The sequence below is a fragment of the Zalophus californianus genome, chromosome 2 (genome assembly GCF_009762305.2).
Source record: "Zalophus californianus isolate mZalCal1 chromosome 2, mZalCal1.pri.v2, whole genome shotgun sequence".
NCBI classification, from domain to species: Eukaryota; Metazoa; Chordata; class Mammalia; order Carnivora; family Otariidae; genus Zalophus; species Zalophus californianus.
The window spans coordinates 181,904,235-181,924,737 of record NC_045596.1 but is presented as its reverse complement, the minus strand read 5'-3'; the positions used below and the strand labels follow the sequence as shown (position 1 = coordinate 181,924,737).

The window sequence follows — 20,503 nt, the reverse complement described above, 5'->3', positions numbered from 1 at the left end:
GTATGTGGTCGAATTTTTCTCTGTGTAGGGCAATCAGTTTACTCTAGGGAGCTGGCATTTTTCTCTTTGGGGTTTGGAGGAAGTACTATGGATTTAAAATGGATCATAAAATCCTGAATAATATTACCATCCACTTTCTTCAATTCTATCAAATATAAAGTGCATGCACATCAACTGAACTTTTCAGCTGCTTTCGTCCACAGAATTTCTCAGGGTGAAGAAGGAAGCTTTCCAAAGAACCCATGGGTCTTGGCTGGGGGTGAGGTAAGATCCTCTCTCACAATCCTGCCTTGGCTAAGTACTGTGGCTGATGCACTGAGCATCCATTCTGCCTCGTGTTTATCTTTCCATTCTACATAGTCCACAGGGGGATCAATCAGACCAACACAATCTATTTATTACACTTTGTGTGTGATTTAATTTAGTCAGTGACTCTAGTCAGTTAACATTGATTTTGCAGGCATCCGGAATTTTTGCACTGAAAATATAAACAAAGAGTATGTTAGGAGACCAGACCGTATGCCACACTGTCACAAATCTGAAGAACGCTAAGTTCATCTCAGGAGATAGGGATACAATACCTGAGAGGAACAAGAGACTGACAGTCTTAACATTATGTAAACTATACGAAGAGATGACTTATAAATCCAAAGTGTAGTTACTATTAATGGAAATTAATACTTTGTTTTTGTGTGACTTATGCTTCCTCCCTTTTTCCAAATCCAGTGTGTCAAGGGATACAGTAGAAGAGCCCTGAACTAGGAATGAATGTGGAGACTCGTTTTTCATACCTGATACTGTCACGGTCATTAACTAGCTTTGGAAACTTGTGCAGGAATTTATTTTTAGGGGGCTTTAATTTCCTCGATATTTGCCTAGGCTTATATAGGGTCAATATACATAAACGCATATAAGCACAGCTCTGTCTCTGTGGGCTAGAACCCATGGCATTAAAATTAAATCAGGGAACTGCCACCTGCCCATTGAGAAACAGAGAAAACAAACAGGAAAAAAACTGCAAGACTTTGACTTAGATTCAATAATGATTCTCAAGTGAGTTAGAAACTAATATAAGTAATATAAAAATATTAACGAGGTATTTTACATTCTCAAGGGAGTTAGAAACAAATATAAATAATATAAAAATATTAATGAGCTATTTTACAGTCTTTTTTCCAAAATCTTTTGAAACCAATTGTGTATTTTACACTTAGGGCACACCTCAATTTGGCCACATTTTAAGTGTTCAACAGCCACATGGGGCTGGTAGCCACCGAAATGGGTGGCACAGGCCTCAAGTTACAAAATTTCTGGGTGAGTCTTGGTGGACAAATATCAGTAGTCTGTGTGTGTCCATTTTTAAGACAATTCTTTAATTAGATAGCTGTTAAACTACCTAAAAAAATCTTGACCCAGGTAAAAGAGATTAACTGAATTGCACTTGTAAAAAAAAAAAAAAGGAAAGGAATGAAAATTACCATACATTTTAAAGATAAATTATATCAATACCTTAAGTTTTATACACTTTATACAATTACTGCTTTAAATTTATGTAAAATTGCCAATGTTATGTTCATTATAGAATTGCTCCCTTCAATTAAATAAGAATAGGAAGATCTATAATTAAAACTTTAAAACTTAAAAAACAAATACAACTACAAAGGAAGATTTCAGCAGTTCTAGCATCTCTACTGAGTCCCAAGTAAGTGACTAGAGAAGCCACAGAAGTAACGTAAGTGCGGATGTGGTTGAGATCTCTGTGCCATGCTGTTATTCACGTGTCTGTTTTATGGAATTGTATAGGAAAGATTCAATAACTACCCAAGACAGAACACAATGATTTTCAATAAGGGTTTGACAGTTTCCAGTATATAAATATGCTGACAGTCACCATAACAATGGTGCCAAAGCACTCATAATTGTGTACCTCCAGACATGGTCCTGGTATAGATGGGAAGATCTTTGGCTGCTCGCCTAAGAACTTCCTGATGGGCTTCTCCTCTTGGCTCTCTCTCCAGCAATTCTTTCTCTGCATAAGAGAGATGGAACTGTGGAAGAAAATTAAATTTCAGTCAGTGTTCTCAAGAAATAGCACATTGGTCTACTGCACCTACAAAAAGGTATATTAATAGTATCTATCATACAGATTCAGAGTGGTAACAGAGTTTGAATCTGGGCAAGTCTGTTAATCCGGTGGAACATTAGTTGATGAATCTAGAAAAAGGGAGTAATTAATAATATCTACTTCCTCAGATGTTTGTGAAACTCAAGAGGAATAGAGTATGTAAAATTGTTTTATAAACTGTAGAGTTCTACCCTAATATTAGTTATGTTAATAAATGAAATGGCAAAATAAACAAATTTGGCTCAATGGATAAATTTTTCAACTGGATATTACTAGGAATAAAAATAGAAACAAACCCATCAAACATGTTTTCTCATCTAAGTGAATTTTAACTTAGGGATAATCATTACATGAATTCTCTAGCACTCAAAAGAACTAATCATGCATTTTACTTTGTAAACTGCCAATTTGGCCTACCCAATTAAAAAATACTTATTTGAGAAAAATCAAATTGGTTTGGGCTACACACACACACACACACACACACACACACACACACACACACACACACCACAAAAAACAGTTTTAAAAGTCTGTATAAAAAAGTATAAATGTGTCCCAGGAGACATGGGACACATATCCTTTTAGATAAATAAAAGGATATTCACAGCATCGATGTTTGAAATGTAAAAAATTAAACACAACCCAAATGTCCATCAAAAGGATAACAGAAATATCCACATAATTGAATCCTATATTACACTGAACAATTAATGAACCACAGCTGTGCGCAACAGAGAATCTCAACATACTGAACAACAGATCATTTTACAGAACATATAGGATTCCATTTATATAAAATTTTAAAACCAGAAAGCTTATACACTATAGGGATGGATATATATTTATATATGTATTTATGTATATTTTATTATAATTTATATAAATTTACATATAAATTTATAGATAAAATTATAAATATATTTATATATAAATATATAATAAAATTATTAAATTTAAGTATATAATTATATATAAGTATATATTACTTATTTATATATAAATACATATAATAAAATTATAAGGAAAAACAAGAGAATGATTAACACAAAACTTCAGGAGAGTAGGTACTTCTTGAGGAATGCAGGGAAATGCAACATGAAGGTACACAGGAAATACTGAAAATATAAATAATGTTTTCTATAATACTTGGGTGACTTTAGGTATTTTCATTTTATTATTCTTTAAACTGTGAATTATACATTCTTTTTTGTATGTATATTTCACAATTTAAGTTTTAAAAAAGTGATCTAATTATGTCAATGAAGGAAAGGAAAGCAATTTGTTGAAAATGAGGTCATGATATTTGAGCCCAAATCTTTCTTTTAGATAAATAAAAATTAAAAATATATGTTTAGAGGTTGACAATTCTACTGAGGTTATTTTATTTTTTTAAGATTTTATTTATTTATTTGAGAGAGAGAGGGAGAGAGACTGAGGGACTGAATAGGGGGAGGGGCAGAGGGAGAAGCAGGCTCCCCACTGAGCAGGGAGCCTGACGCGGAACTCGATCCCAGGACCCTAGGATTCATGACCTGAGCCAAAGGCAGACGCTTAACCAACTGAGCCACCCAGACACCCTACTGAGGTTATTTTAAAAAGAAAAACAAATCTCCAGTTTTCAAATGTAGATAATTTCTAAGTTACCATAATATTCCTATATGCATGACACTTAGTTAAATATACTATAAAATTTCAGACCCATTAAGGTAAAGAAAATAAAAAGTTTTCTCTAAGTATAAATTTACATAATACAAATTATTCTAAATTAGTATATCAAATTTACTGGCATTAAACTAGTAGATAGGTTATAGTTAAATCTTTAAGAGTTTCTAAGATAACTGAAAAAAGTATTCTCCACATTAAATATTCCTTCTGTTTAAATCCACAGCATTTGCTTTCCTATCAATTAATTTCATAGTGTTTCAAAATTATACTTCAACCAGTCCTCTCTCAAATGAATACAAATAACAAATAAATGAAGGTCACATTTATGAAGGCATAGTACATTTTTTCTATCAGTTGCTCTTCACTTGCTTGCTACCTTACATCTCAGTTTTTAAAAAGTGAGTAACAGAACTGAAAGACTCCTCAGATGTTTAATGCTTTTATTAATAAATAAATAACACACTGCATCAGGTCCAGAATACCAAATACAGGTTGGTAGCATTATTACTTGTAAAGGATGGATGTCCAAACATCTAATTCTACCTTGGAATGCACCAAATATACAGTCCTTTCCACCAGAATACTTTGATGTGCAAAGGTATGTCATAGATTTGAAGAAAGACGACATTTGTAGAGATCTGAAAGGATGGAAGATTTCCTAGGGTGGAAAAGATAATGTCCCTGACCTACCACCAACCTACAGGTTATGGCAGTCCTCTGGCCAATTAATGCATGTTCTTTTGTTTTGTTTAAATAGTTTTATCAACTTTGAAACACTTTAGATTCATAGAAAATTTGAGAAAATATTACATGGTTCCCATATATCTTCTTACCAAATTGCCCACATTATTAAACATCATATATTAGTACATTATGATATATTTACCACAATTAGTAAATAAATACTGATACATTATTATTAACTAAAGTCCATAGTTTATTCGGATTTCTTAAGTTTTCTTTAGTTTTTACTGAGTTTCTTTTTCTGTTCCAGGATCCCATCCAGTATGCCACAGTACATTTATTTGTCCTATCTCCTTAAGCTCCTGCTGACTGTGACAGTTTCTCAGATTTTCCTTGTTTTTATTGACCTTGACAGTTTTGAGTATTCTGGCCAGCTATTTTATAAGATGCTTCTCTATTAAAATTTGATGTTTTTCTCATGATTGGTTTGAGATTAGTTGTCAGGGGGATGAAGACCCCAGAGGTAAGTGCCATTCTTACCACATTCAATCAGGGGATATGCTATCAACATTGCCTATCAGTGCTGACATGAACCTCGGTCACCTGGTTGAGGCAGTGTTTGTCAGCTTTCTCGACTCCAAAGTTCCTCATGATTTTCCCTTTTCTATCCTGTACTCTTTGAAAGAAATTCACCACATGCAGCCTACATTTACGGAGTGGGGTTTTTTATTCTTGTCCCTCTTGAAGGCAGAGTATCTACATTATTTGAAATTCTTCTATGAAAGAGACTTTTCTCCCTGTTTATTCATGCATTTTTTCATTTACTTTTATCAGTAGACTCACAGATATTTATTTTATACTTTGGGTTATAATCCTAGTTTATTTATTTTATTGCTCAAATTGTTCTAGCTTTGGTCATTAGGAGTTTTCAATTGGCTCTGTGTCCCCCTGATATGCCACCATCAACCTACAGATTGTCCCCAACTTACAGCAGTTCAATGATTTTTTGGCCTTTACAATAGTGTGAAAGTGCTACACATTCACTAGGAGCCATACTTCAAATTTTGAATTTGTATCTTCTCCCAGGCTGGTGATATTCAGTATGATCTGCTCTCATGATGTGGGGTGCTGGCAGCAAGCCACAGCTCCTGCCGGTCACGTGATCACAAGGGTAAACACCCGATACATGTAACAACCATTTTGTCCCCATACAGCCACTGTTCTTCACTTTCAGTGCAGTATTCAATAAATTAAGCAATTTATTATAAAATTGGCTTTGTGTTAATGATTTTGCCTAGATGTAGGCTAATGTAAGTGTTATGAATATGTTTGAGGTCGGCTAGGCTAAGCTCTCACGCTCAATGGGTTAGACGTATTAAATGCATTTTTAACTTACTATATTTTCAACTTACGATGGGTTTATCAGGATGTAAACCAGTCGTAAGTCGAGAATTTTATTTTAGTCTATTCTATTTAAGTCTATTTTATTTACTTTTGACCACTACTTTACTTTTCATCCCTGTAAGATATTCTGGTTCATCTTTTTTAATTTTAACTTTTACTTTTTATTTAAGCATAATTAACATACAATGTTGTATTAGTTTCAGGTGTACAACATATTGATTCAACAATTCTATATATTACTCCGTGCTATGTTAAGTGTTGTCACCATTTGTCACCATACATTATTACAATACTATTAACTATATTCCTTATGCCGTACTTTTTTCATCTCTGTGACTTATTTATTTTATAACTGGTAGTTTCTACCTCTTAATCCCCTTTATGTATTTCACCCATCCCTCCACCCACATTCTTAGTTCCTGCCCTAGTTCTAGAATCAGCCATTTCTCCAAGGATTCCTCCTTCCTTACCTAGAGAATGATATTAGAAACCAAGATCTGAAGTCAAACAGAGTTTTCAGGTTAAAGAAGAGTATAATTTTAAGAGGATATACAAATTAAGAAAAAACCCTGAAATCTAATAACAAGTAGAAAACTCACAGAATGGTATTTTTTGCTAGTAGTTTTTCACATAGGACAAAAAGGAACATATAATTTCATCAGTATCTAAAATGTACAACTTAAAACATAGAACAGTCTTGCCCACTGACTTGGCAACCAACGGCTTTCTTAATGACAACATGCAATGCCAAAGTTCTGATAAAACTGTTGGCACTGTAACTTGTGACCATTTTCTTTTCAAACAATTTGGCAAAGTGACTTAAATTTCCTTGATCTAGTAATTTGACTTTTGAGAATTTATATTAAGGAAATATTCCAAAACATAGGTAAAAAGTGTGTACGAAACATGTACAAACATGTTAACAAAATTATTTGTAATACAAAAAGTTGGGATCAGCCTAAAATTCCAAGTTGGGATGTGACAGAGTAAATTTTTACATATTTCAGTGAGAAAAATATGCCATTATTAAAAATGACCGTAAACCAATGATGGACTACTATGTGGGGGGAAAAAAAAACCCAGACTATGTGCATGTTGAATACAACTAGGAAAAATAACTCAAAAGAAATTCAGCATGTAAACTGGCTATATAAGCATGGAGTGATTTTTTTCCTTTCTCTTTTTGTTTAGTCTCCATTTTCAAAGTATAATTTAGTATGGTTATCTTACTTTCATGGGAGAAAAATCTTATAAATTGAAAAACTATTAGCAATTTAACAATCCTGTTATATAGAAAGGTAAATTTTATTTCCAGATTTCTTAGCATTCTCTCAATAGTAACAAGAAAATATTAAGATTATTTTCTTATACTACCCCTTCTCCTGCTATTTTAGTCCCATTTTTCTAAGATTTTTAGCAGTTGAGAGCACTCCAACATCAATTTAAGTCAAGGATCCCTCATTTTACAATGGGAGGGTCTCTGCCTGCTGACCAATTAAAAGATTAGGGTGAGATCTTGCATTTTATTAATGGAATAACTCAAGATTCTTAGCCAGCAAGTCAGGACTCTTTCATAATAATGGTCTCCAAATTCTTCTGATCATGGACCCATCAGTAAAAAAATAATTTGAGACTGATATGCATATTTATTTATATATTTATTATTAGCTATTATATATGAAGTGTATATATATATATACTTTATATATATTTTTATATATTTCATATATATTTCTATAAATTTCTATGCCTTGTATATGTAACTTAATTTTAAAAAAAGAAACACTAAAAACATAATATATAAATGGAAGTGCTGCTATTTTTTTCCCCAAACTCCAACTGATATCCTGGCTGCAGCCCCACCCCCCACTGTGGTGTCCACTTTCCATACTAGAGCATGGTATGCTGGGAAGAGTGTAGGCTTGATGGTCAGAACAACTTTGCTTTGAATATTAGCTCTGCCACACACTAGCTTTAGATGCCCTGGGATACTGAGCTAACATTCAGAGCCTACTGTTCCATTTGTAAAACAGTAATAAACAGTATCTATCTCACACAGTTGTAGGAATTGAATAAAGGGTATGGAGGTTTTTTGTGTAGAAAAATCACCAACAAAGCCTGCTACAGGTATAAATCACTGTCCTCAATCTCAACTGTTCCCTCAATACTGTGTCATTTCTTCTGTGTTTTACATTTTACTTTCCCACTCTCTCCAACCACTATTTTGAACGTCTGCTCTCCTCAACCTCAGTCAACCTACCTCCCTCTCATTCGTAGCCAATGATCTCACATATACTTTTAGGGAGAAATTAGAAGTTACTTCAACTTCTGCCAAAGCTATAAACACAAACCTGTATCTGTACACACCAGCTTCTGCTCTACATTCAATCATTTAGCAAATACTTAGTGAGTACCTTTTACGAGTCAGATACTGCTCTAGGTACTAGCAATGGGTCAGTGAACAAAACAGATAAAGTTCATGCTGTTGCAGAGCTTACATTCTAGAAATAATATAAAAAATGAATATGGAATGAGTTATAAAATGCTATGCTATGGAGAAAAATATAGCAAGGTTAAGGTTTATAGGGAATTCCGGGCATAGGATTTTACCATTTTATACAGAGTGGTCATGGAAAGCCTTAAAGATAAGGAAGGTATCATTTGAACAGAGACATAGAGATAGGAAGTAAGTAAGGGACCTGGCCACACAGTTACCTACGGGAAGAATGTTCCAGATCAAGGAAAAATACCCGGTTTCGAGACCCCTGAGGGAGAAACATGCATATTGACCTATGGGCAAGGAGACCAATGTGACTAAGGCAGCATTGAAGAGGGTCAGAAAGGTGGTGTGGGGGCAGGGCATGCGCAGCCTTTTAAGCAACAGTAGAGAATTGTTTTTACTCTGAGTGAGCTCGGATATCAAAGGAAAGTTCTGAACAAAAGAATGATATGATCTGTCTTATGTTTTGAAAGGATCCCTGGATACTACGTTGAAAATACACAGAATAGGGAAACTGGTTGAAAGGGCTCTCGGATGTAGAGTGGGAAGAGTTAAAGTTGATTTTAGACCTCCAGTTTTGGGGTAAAGGATGAAACTTCGCAGGGCTCTGGAAAGGGAATGTAGGCAAGACTGTAAATAGTGCAACCGAATGGGAGACTGTAATGTCTCCAACAAAAGAGATGATTGAGACCCTGAATTAGGGTAATGGTATGAAAAAAAGAAAGGAAAAAAAAAGGGGGGGGCGATGGAACCAAAAAAGAAAAATTAGGAAGTAAATATATCAGCAGGATTTGGATGTTGGGGGAGGGGCAAGGAAGCAGGAGAATTCGGGGCAAGGCTGCCAAGCTTCCAGAAGGCTGGAATGTCAGGAAGGATGAGCTGGATGGCAGCGGCATTAACCAGTATAAGAAACAGATGAGTCACGGTTTGGGAAAGGGGATGGGGGTGACTCCAGCTTTTGATGTGCTGTGTCTGAGGTGTCAGTGGATTAAGGAGCTATGTTTGGCAGGGAAATATATAAGTTTGCAATGGGAGAGGTCAGAGTTGGAAATAGATTTGGGAATTGTCAATACAGAGGTCATAGGTAAAGCACCAGAGAGGATGAGATTACCTACGACAGGAGTCTGCATTCTTCTTCATACTTACAACTAAGATCAGGTTGGGGGTAAGAGAGATAATAGGAAAGAAGTAAACATGGCAGGAGGAAGGAAAAAAAAAGGTAGGAAAAAAAATTAATGGAGAGTAGAAGAAAAACAGGCTACATGTAAAACATTTTAAGCCAAGCATACCACTAATTCTGTGCAAATATCTGTGGTTTTATTTTTAATATCCTTTCCCAGGTCATACAGCATATTTATTGGCCTTTTTGACCACAGCTGCATTTTTTAAACAGATTACTTCAGGGAACAATTTGCAATGATGCCTAGACCTTTCTTTTTTCTTTCTTTTTCTTTTAACTTGGCTAACTAAAACTCTACTATTATTACTGGAACAAAGTTTATTTCAATTCAACAAATATGTACTGGACTAAGTGCCAACAATACAGAAGTGAGTTAAGACACAGTCCTTTGCTCCAAGAACCTTTAACCAGGGTGAAAGACAGAAACAAACATTTAGAACGATCTTTTCAAAGTATAAATTTGACCATGTCACTCTACTTAAAACCTTCTGTAGCTGAGAATGCTATTCCCCCCTCCCCCAATATCCACAATTTCCTTCTGACATGGTTAATATGGTTAACATGACCACTGAGAATAAAGACTACATTCCCAACCTTCTGCACAAAGAAATGTGGCCATGTAACTAAGTTCTAAAGTAAGTTGCTGGCATCAGCAACTTCCAGAAAGTATCCTTGAAGAGAAGGAAATTTACTTCTACTCCTCTATCCTACTTTCTCTGCCCTGCTGTCTGGAAGGTAGACATGATGGCTGGAACTGAAGCATCCATCTTAGGCCAAGAGGTGATGTTGGAAATGGAGGCTACACATGTCAGAGCAAGAAACTGTGGACTAGCTACAGACTTTGAATGTAAGAGAAGATTAGTTACATTGTTATTTTGTTGTTGTTGTTTCTGGTGGTTGACAGCCAAAGAATCTACTGTTAGTATGATAATTGATAATTATAATATAGCAATGTCTACCTTCAGCTCTATCTATATATCCATCCATCTGCCCTGATGTCTGACTCTAAAGTAGAAATGGAACACACAACAGATTTAATATCAGATATACAATACTCACCCAGTGCAAAAATATTTGCCAAGTGAAAATTCAAGTATTTACCAAAAGACACATTAATAAAAACGAATCAGTACACTCACACAATAAGTTTGAAACATTAACAAAAAGACATAAAATTCATTCTTCAGACATCAATATTATTGATTTTCAACTTTAGGATAACTCTATTAATATTTTAACTTACTTCTTTTGAAGGATTCATTGGTAATGTAAAGATAGTTTTCCAGTATGACCAGACGAACATTGCAAAAAGTAGATGATAAGCAATCAGGCACACAACTAAAATGAGAAGAACATACTTATCATTATAATATGCAAATACAAATTAAAATCATGTTATTCACAGAAGATCTACTTATTCTAAATTAACCAAATTCTTTAATAATTTAATTATTTAATATCCCATGAAAGGAAAGCTCTCATCTGTAGACAGGCCTATCTATTGGCCAAAAGGCTACCGCAACCTTTCCTAAATTATAAAAGTAAGGAAGCTATGCCTGCAACTTTAAATAACAAACACAGAATTAAACAAATGTTAAAACATTCAGGCTTTAAGAACTTCACTTCACTGAGAAATAGCAAAAGCAGTTCCTATCTGAGAAGTTCTTTGCTGATTTTGCTTAGCAGTGGTCAAATCTGTTGGCCCTGATTGTTTAAGGACTACATAATTAAACAGAGACCATCTGGGCGAAAAGAGATTTCTGCCAACAGGAGTTCAAGTGTCTTATTTATCACAGGGGACAATTGTTAAGAAAAGCATACTTTTTTCAGGCAATGTATATAAACACACTTTATATGATGTTTTAGTCTTGAAATGTACTATGCAAATATAAAATATTAATTTTGTATAGAGTGACAATGATCAATTCTGGATGATACATTAATATATAAATTAATTCTGTAAGACACAGTTGAATAAAACATGCCAATTTAAAATACAGCATATTTGGTATTTTAAAACTGTGTGGCAATTTTTTAAAGAATGGTGATATTCTTCATTTATTATTTATCTTCTTTTTAAAAAAATGATTATACTCATAGAATCACTTAAAAATTCAATAATCCATTAAGGCACTTAAATCAGTGTGAAATGACTAGAGCTAATGACATTTTCCACAAACAATATGGGTGACTCAGGTAGGGGGTAATACTTTGAGTTGAAACAGGAGATTGTTGATATTCCTATATCTAAAAACCACAAGAATCTGTGGCACAATGGCTACCACTTCAAGGGAGAGGTCTTTGCCAAGTGCCTGAAAGAATTCAGTCTGGAGACTGAGAGAAGTCTTTAACCCCACCTTGACTGCACAATCTCAAAGTATAATTTATTAATTCCAACCAAATCTAAATGAATACTATTTTTTAGAATTCTTTTTAAAATTTTATATCTAAAACAATAATAAAACATATCTTACCTTGTTCTCCAACGTTTTCCATGGACACTATAGAAATAAACAGAAAAAAAGAGATAAGTGATAGATTATGACAATTATGGCAAATACAGGGCCTGAAAGAGACATAGGGCTCTCGAGTAGGTTAATAATTTGGTTCCCCTTCAAATCAACATTCTTTAAATATTTGTCCAACTTTATTTAGAGGAGAGGTGAGCACTGTGGGAGAGAGGGGTAAGAAGGAAGACTGGTGTCTGCATTCAGCCTGGGCTCTGCTGGCATTTCAGCCCTGAATACCACACAGAAAACAAAACCCATCAGGCGCGCTCCTTGTCGGTCTTAATCCTATATCGACGGTTTCTTAGTCTGCCTTCCAACTTGAGGTTCACATAAAAGCAGTATTCTTCAGATCACTACATTTCCAGAGACATTTAATGCACTTTATAAGTTGGCAACTGTCTAGTTAACTCTCTATAAAGAATAAAATGTTGTGTCCATGGCACACACTCTTCTTGCCAAATTTCTCTAAGTATAAATTCTTATGCCCAATGACGGACAGCTCCCTACTGTACGAGAGAGGCAGGTAACGTGCCTGAGAAAGCGCTATCCCTTCAGGGCTGTTGTAAACACCCAAGGTAGATGAGGACACTAGATTAGGGACCACATAGCTGAAACAAGCTGGGACAAGAAACTGTGTTGAGTGATGACCCAGACATTTTCCTACCTTCTATACTGTCTACTTGTTCTGTTGCCCATTTGGTCTTCCTCCATTTGTACTAGTCTTTTTTGGAAGTTTTGGCCTATCTCAAAGTTGGAAGTTTTAGTGAGCAAAGATTTGGTATTTCCTGGAATTATGATTCCATTGCCTTAAGAAGCACTGGACTCAGAGGGTAATGTTGTGAGAGATTTTTAAGATTAACTGATCCAACAAACATCCTTCCTAAAAGAGCTACTGAACGTCAGTTTAGGCGTTTCTAGAAGCAACAAGAGCCTATAGGTTTGGAGTAGTGTCCATTCCATTATTGGATTGCTCTAAAGAATTATTATAGGATTATAGGTTGCTGAAATTAGCCTCTTTATGGCTTCTTCCTATGATATCTAGGCTTCCAATCTATAGCAACAAACAGAAAATCTAAATGGCAAACCTTTACATAAAGTTATTTGTGTCTCCCTTAAATATTCTTTTATTTATTTATTTTTAAGATTTTATTTATTCATTTGAGACACAGAGATAGATAGAGAGAGAGACCATGAGCAGCAGGACAGGCAGAGGGAGAGGGAGAAGCAGGCTCCCCGCTGAGCCAGGAGCTTGATGTGGGGCTCAATCCCAGGACCCTGGGATCATGACCTGAGCCGAAGGCAGACGCTTAACCATCTGAGCCACCCAGGTTCCCCTAAATATTCTCTTTTAGTACAAATAATATATGACTTCCAGATCTCTCACCAACCTTGATGTGGCTCCTTTCAATGTTTCCTAGGCTCAATTTCCTTTAACATTTCTAATACCCAGAATGGGACAGGCAGACACAGATGGTGATAAATATATACCAGATTAACATTATGGGGTCGCAATTTTAATTTTCACTTCAAAAGTTTATTTGCCTAATTTTATCTTGGATTAGCCTAACTTCTTTCTGCTCTGTGGCCTAGAGTGGTATTATCTTGCTTTAGAGATTTCTAACTTTCCAATATTCCTGAGAACTTAAAACTTCCCCAACTAACTGTGGTACAACTAGGCAACAAAGACTGATTTGTTGAAAGATCCTAAGGCATCACAACACTTTCCTGGCACTTATAGTGGGAAGAGAGAAAGTGGGGATAGTAAACTATTACCCGCCTTATCAAAGATGTTCTTATTGGCCAAGAGCAAAATGATGGCCTTTAAGGATTACATCTTGGAACCTGGAACCATCATAAACACGGCAAAGCCGGCAGACTGGGTTGCCAGTTGTGTCTTCCCACTGCCCTGTCCACCTAGTGATCTCTTTCCTCATTACGCATTCCTCTAAGGAAAAGAATGGGGCATCAGAGAAAAGACTGACTGGTCAGTTACCAGTTCAGAATTGGTAAGAGTGAGACTTTCTGTTGCAGTATATAAGAAACTCTTGGGGGAGGGGGCGCCTGGGTGGCTCAGTCAGTTAAGTGTCTGCCTTCGGCTCAGGTCATGATCTGAGGGTCCTGGGATCGAGCCCCTCATCTGGCTCCAGGCTCAGCAGGAATCAGCTTGTCCCTCTGCCCCTCCCCCCTGCTCATACTCTCTCTCTCAAATAGACAAATAAAATCTTTTTTTTTTTTTAAAGAAACTCTTGGGTAAAAATAAAACATGTAAAACCCAAGCTAAAGATTGAGACTATCAGCCAAAGTAATAACCCCTAATATACAAAAGGATGACAAACTGCTTCTTGAAAAAACATCCTCAAAAGTGTGTGTGTGTGTGTGTGTGTGTACACACCCTCCCTTATCTCTTTGGCATGGATTATCAGGCAATCATTTAAAATGGGGGTCAGTAAACTACAGTCCTGTTCCAAATACAGCCAGCCACCAATTTCTATAGATTAAGTTTTTACTGGAACACAGACACACCCATTCATTTACACAACTATTTTTGTGTTAAAATGGCAGAGTTGGGTAGGTGTGACAGGGACAGTATGGCCTGCATTGCGTAAAAGGTTTATTATCTGGTCCTATCTCACCCTCTATAGAAAAAGTTTTCCAACCTCTGTATATTAGCCAAGGTTCTCCAAAGAAACAGAACCAACACACACACACTGGCACGTAGAGATAGAGAGAAAGAGAGAGAAGGGAGGAAGTGACTGACTGATTTTAGGGAATTGGCTTACAGGATTGTAGGGGAGGACAAGTTTGAAATCTGCAAAGCAGGCTGGCAAGCTGAAAACCCAGTGAAGAGTTAACATTCCAATCCTGGGTCCAAGGCAACCTCAAGGCAGAAATTCTTTCTTCAGAAACGCCTGGGTGGCTCAGGCATCCCGTGAGGGTCTGCCTTCCGCTCGGGTCATGATTCCAGGCCACGGGATGGAGTCCCATATAGGGCTCCTTGCTCAGCAGGGAGCCTGCTCCTCCCCCTCTGCCTGCTGCTCCCCCTGATTGTGCTCTCTCTTTCTCTGGAAATAAATAAATAAAATCTTAAAAATAAATAAATAAATAAATACTTCCTTCAGGGGACCTCAGTCTTTTCTCTTAAGGTCTTCAACTGATTGGATGAGGTTGGCCCACATTGTGGAAGGTAATTTGCTTTACTCAATGTCTATTGGCTTAAACGTTAATCACATCTAAAAAATACCTTCACAGCAACCTTCTAGACTGCAGTTGAACTAAACTGTCCATCACAGACTACTCAGATTGACACAAAATTCATCATCAAACCCTGAATTTATAATTGAGTTTTATTCTGGAAATCTACTAAGAAGATACGTGTTGATCTTTTATATCAGTTCTCAAGTGAAAGTTACTCTTTATTATATATTTATTACTTATTATAAGTTAATAAATCAGAACTATAGCTAGCAACTTAAGTACAGTACATCTTTATGCATCTGCTAGAGGGAAACCAGTAATAAAATCCCTTAACTCTTAAAACCTGACTACCAATAATCCCACCCAAATTATTTATACACTCATATGATTGTTTAGGATGCTATGAAACCTATTATCTAAACTAGAGCAGATTTAGTCTTGACTGATTTAAATTCAGTCTTGATTTAAAGCAGGGGATCATCTCAAAGATCATTCTAGTCTTATATTTTTACCGACTGATTTTTAAAAATTTGGCTTTGCTGATTATACATTAAGAGTTGGTTGTCAAAAATTATATCTGTTGATAAGAAACAGCTCAGTAAACTGTTGGTAACTTAAATCTAGTTCAACTTTTAGTCATAAGAACATCCAAATTCCAAAACGTCAGATACTAAAATACGCCCTCATAGTAGAAAAAAGGAGTACTTCCCCCCTTAAATTAGCAAAGAACAGTTATGTAATTGTTGCTAGAACAATTGGTTTTTAGGTACTTTCATTGCAAATGTGTATTGCTGTGATCTTTCTATTTCTTAGTCTGAATTTTCTTTTTCTTGCCTCCAAATTCAAACTCTCTTTTTTGGAGGAATAACTTACCTACAATGCATATACACAGTAACTTTTCTATATAAATCCACAATGCTATTTCCAAATTCAATTTGACACAGATACATCTTAGCCCCAGATATGCAGTCTGATGATGAAGAATGCCAAGAATAAAAATTTGGTTCTAATGAATGAATTGTAAGGACAACTTTATAGGCAACCTCTATTTTTTTTTTTGGCTTATCTTTAGCTCATTTACTGAAAAACATTCACTAACTACACTATGTTTATACTATTGAGGATAAAATGGCAAATATGATTCTATCCCTGTGCTCAAATAGCTTAAAGTTTATGAGATCATCTTAATTCAAAGTTAAAACTAACAAAAAACAAGGACACGTTATTAAGGCATTTTCAATTAAGCAATCAAAGCAGCTCAGATTCAGAAGATTAAAACAAAAACAGTAGTAGCAGAACAAATATGCTTTAATATCTCCGATCCTAACAAAGTCTCTCCTTTGACCTCATGTCTGGCTGCTATCCCATTTTTCTGGCCTTTTCATGGGAAAACTGATTTTAACAATCTTCCAAATGCACTGTCTCTACCCCCTCCAGCTTCCTCTTACTCCCTCAACCAACTCCAGCTGGACTTTCACCCCAGACTCCACTGCTATCACCCCCCTTAAGGTCACCAAAGCCCTCCCTTACCCTCATTCTCCATACTCAAGTTACTCTAACAGAATTAATGATGCTCTTTTTGAAATAGTTTGTCGAATTGGCAGTGAATTCTTTGACTGAAGCGGCCAGTGGGACCACCTTGAAGTAGGATCCTTTGTCCTTTCAGCTACTTTCCAAGAAGCTGTGGCTCATTGTTCAGGTATTACAGATCAAAATTAGGGAGGTAGGAGGTACATGACAAATCATTCCCATGAATACTAGTGACATTGCAGCCAGACCATTTTAATGAAAGACTTAAGAAAATATATTATTCAGATCAATATTTCCATTTGAATTCCAACTGTATTCTTTTCTTCCTAACAAATGTTTTTAATTAATTTTCTTTATAAGAGATCTACTTATATTTTTGAAGTCTTTATCAAGCTGTGTTTTCCTTTATTATCATTTCTCATTGTAATTTTATTGACAACTGCAGTACCTCCCTTCCTTGCTAAACTTATCTCATTACACTCCCCAATCTCATGATACTCCCATCTCATGACACCCTCCAGTCTTGTGCAGGATGCTTCAGCCACTCCAGGCTGCCTTGCTTCTTCTTCTTCTTCTTCTCTTCTTCTTCTTCTTCTTCTCTTCTTCCTCTTCTTCTTTTCTTCTTCTTCTTCTCTTCTTCTCTTCTTTTCTTCTTCTTCTTCTTCCTTCTTCTTCTTCTTCTTTTCTTCTTCTTCTCTTCTTCTTCTCTTCTTCTTCTTCCTCTTCTTCTTCTTCTTCTTCTTCGATTTATTTTAGAGAGAGAAAGTGTGTGTGCGCGTGGATGGGGAGGGGGAGGGGAGGGGCAGAGGGAGAGAATCTTCAAGCCGACTCACCGCTGAACTCAGAGCCTGACTTGAGGCTCCATGACCCAGAGATTATGACCTGAGCCGACACCATGAGTCAGACGCTTCACCAACCTAGCCACACAGGCGATCCCAGGCTGTCTTGCTTCTTTTTTATTATTTTTTTTATTTTTTTAAAAGATTTTATTTATTTATTTGAGAGAGAGAGAGAAACAGCATGAGAGGGGAAAGGGTGAGAGGGAGAAGCAGGCTCCCCGCTGAGCCAGGAGCCCGATGTGGGACTCGATCTCAGGACTCCGGGATCATGACCTGAGCCGAAGGCAGTCACTTAACCAACTGAGCCACCCAGGCACCCGGCTGTCTTGCTTCTTGAACGTACTAACATTTTCCCCTCTCTAGATCCTCTGCACTTGCATTTAACTGGCTGGTAGAAGACCTGGACTCTGGTCTAATCCTCCCAATATGTGTGACCTTGATCATGACATTCAGCTGTTCTGTACTTTGATTTTATTGTTTAAACAAAAAATTTGTACTTTATTTTGGCAGTTCCTCTGGCTCTAAAATTTTCCTCAGTGTTACTCTGATGTATTCTGAAAAATCATTGACTTTTAAAAACCAAGGACAAAAGTCACTCTCCAAATAAATTTATCAGTGGGTTTATAGGAGCAGTTTTGTCAAGGACAGAGTGGTAGCTTCAAAATAGAAACAAAGAGTAAGGATAAGCCTTCATAATGAAGACTTCCCAACACATGGCTTCCAACTGGAATCGAGACTAACATCCCAATAGCCCTAACCACAAACATCATGCCCGGCAATCTACATTCCTCACTGGATCCTCATACAGTTCCTTAAAAACTCATTTTATAATAAGAAAGCCATGATCTCATTTAAAATGTAAACTGATAGCATCATCTCACTAAAAACCCTCCTATGGCCTTGCACTGAATTTATAATAAAGTCTATCCAATCTCCTTACTTAGGTCTCTGGGTCTCTGGGGTCGAACATGATCTGGCTCCTACTTACCTCTCCAAAATCACTTCTCATCACTCATCCTCTTGTTCACTAAGCTGCAAACAGGCTGGCCTTCTGTTTCTAGGACATACTAAACCTCAGTGTCTTTATGCTACCTGAAAAGCTCTTCCCCAGCTCCATTCTTGGCTAGCTCTTTATCATTCTTCAAGCTGCAATTTCAATGTCAGGTTTTTTTTTTTTAATTTTATTTATTTTTTCATGAGAGACAGACAGACAGAGAGAGAGAGAGAGAAAGAAAGAGGGAGGCAGAGGGAGAAGCAGGCTCCCCAGGGGGCAGGGAGCCTGATGCGGGACTTGATCCCAGGACCCTGGGATCATGACCTGAGCTGAAGGCAGACGCTTAACCATCTGAGCCACCCAGGCGCCCTCAATGTCAATTTTGCCCAGAGGCTCTCAGGTCCATTTCAACCCTGCAATCATTATGATACAATGTTTCTTTCTTAGCATTTAGCACAATCTGCAATTATTTTCATTTGTTTCTTTTCCATATCCCTCCCTGAAGTTTGAATCTTGGCTCTGCTGGGATTGAGGTTTTTTTCTTGGCCAAGTTACTTAGCCTCTCTGAGCCTTACATCAATATTTATCCCATTGGGCTGTTTTGTGAATTAAACAAGGTAATGTAAGTAAAAGCACCTAGAATAGAACCTGGCACTAAATATTACAGGCTCAATAAATGTTAGCAGAATATGGAATATAAATATGACAAAAGAGAGAAGTGTTAGGAGTTCCCCAAAGTTTGGTGTTAACTGTGTTATAAACAGTCTGGAGAGTTTGATAAGTTCTTTATAGATTTTGGATACTAGCCCTTTATCTGAAACGTCATTTGCAAATATCTTCTCCCATTCTGTCAGTTGTCTTTTGGTTTTGCTGACTGTTTCCTTTGCTGGGCAAAAGCTTTTTATCTTGATGAAGCCCTAATAGTTCATTTTTGCCCTTGCTTCCCTTGGCTTTGGTGATGTTTCTAGGAAGAAGTTGCTGCGGCTGAGGTCAAAGAGGATGCTGCCTGTGTTCTCCTCAAGGATTTTGATGGACTCCTGTCTCACATTCAGGTCTTTCATCCATTTTGAGTCTATTTTGTGTGTGGTGTAAGGAAATGGTCCAGTTTCATTCTTCTGCATGTAGCTGTCCAATTTTCCCAACACCATTTGTTGAAGAGACTGTCTTTTTTCCATTGGACATTCTTTCCTGCTTTGTCGAAGATTAGTTGACCATAGAGTTGAGGGTCCATTTCTGGGCTCTCTATTCTGTTCCATTGATCTATGTGTCTGTTTTTGTGCCACTACCATACTGCCTTGATGATGACAGCTTTGTAATAGAGCTTGAAGTCCAGAATTGTGATGCCACCAGCTTTACTTTTCTTTTTCAACATTCCTCTGGCTATTCGGGGTCTTTTCTGGTTCCATATAAATTTTAGGATTATTTGTTCCATTTCTTTGAAAAAAGTGGATGGTATTTTGATAGGGATAGCATTGAATGTGTAGATTGCTCTAGGTAGCATTGACATCTTCACAATATTTGTTCTTCCAATCCATGAGCATGGAACGTTTTTCCATTCTTTGTGTCTTCCTCAATTTCTTTCATATTTTATAGTTTTCTGAGTACAGATTCTTTGCCTCTTTGGTTAGATTTATTCCCAGGTATCTTATCATTTTGGGTGCAGATGGAAATGGGATCGACTCCTTAATTTTTCTTTCTTCTGTCTTGTTGTTGGTGTATAGGAATGCCACTGATTTCTGTGCATTGATTTTATACCCTGCCACTTTACCAAATTCCAGTATGAGTTCTAGTAGTTTTGGGGTGGAGTCTTTTGGGTTTTCCACATAAAGTATCATGTCATCTGCAAAGAGTGAGAGTTTGACTTCTTCTTTGCT

General features: G+C 36.5%; 1 protein-coding gene across 1 annotated transcript in view; it reads right to left on the bottom strand.

Moving 5' to 3' along the window:
* The window catches only part of ZDHHC2 (zinc finger DHHC-type palmitoyltransferase 2), a 73,947-nt gene that overhangs the window by 34,149 nt on the left and 19,295 nt on the right, over positions 1-20,503 (bottom strand). Inside the window, exons 2-4 of the mRNA XM_027598942.2 lie at positions 12,036-12,062; positions 10,805-10,899; positions 1,928-2,048 (exon numbers count right to left, since the gene is read on the bottom strand). Of these exons, the coding sequence (XP_027454743.1) occupies positions 1,928-2,048; positions 10,805-10,899; positions 12,036-12,062 (243 nt within the window). The remainder of the gene's footprint in view (positions 1-1,927; positions 2,049-10,804; positions 10,900-12,035; positions 12,063-20,503) is intronic.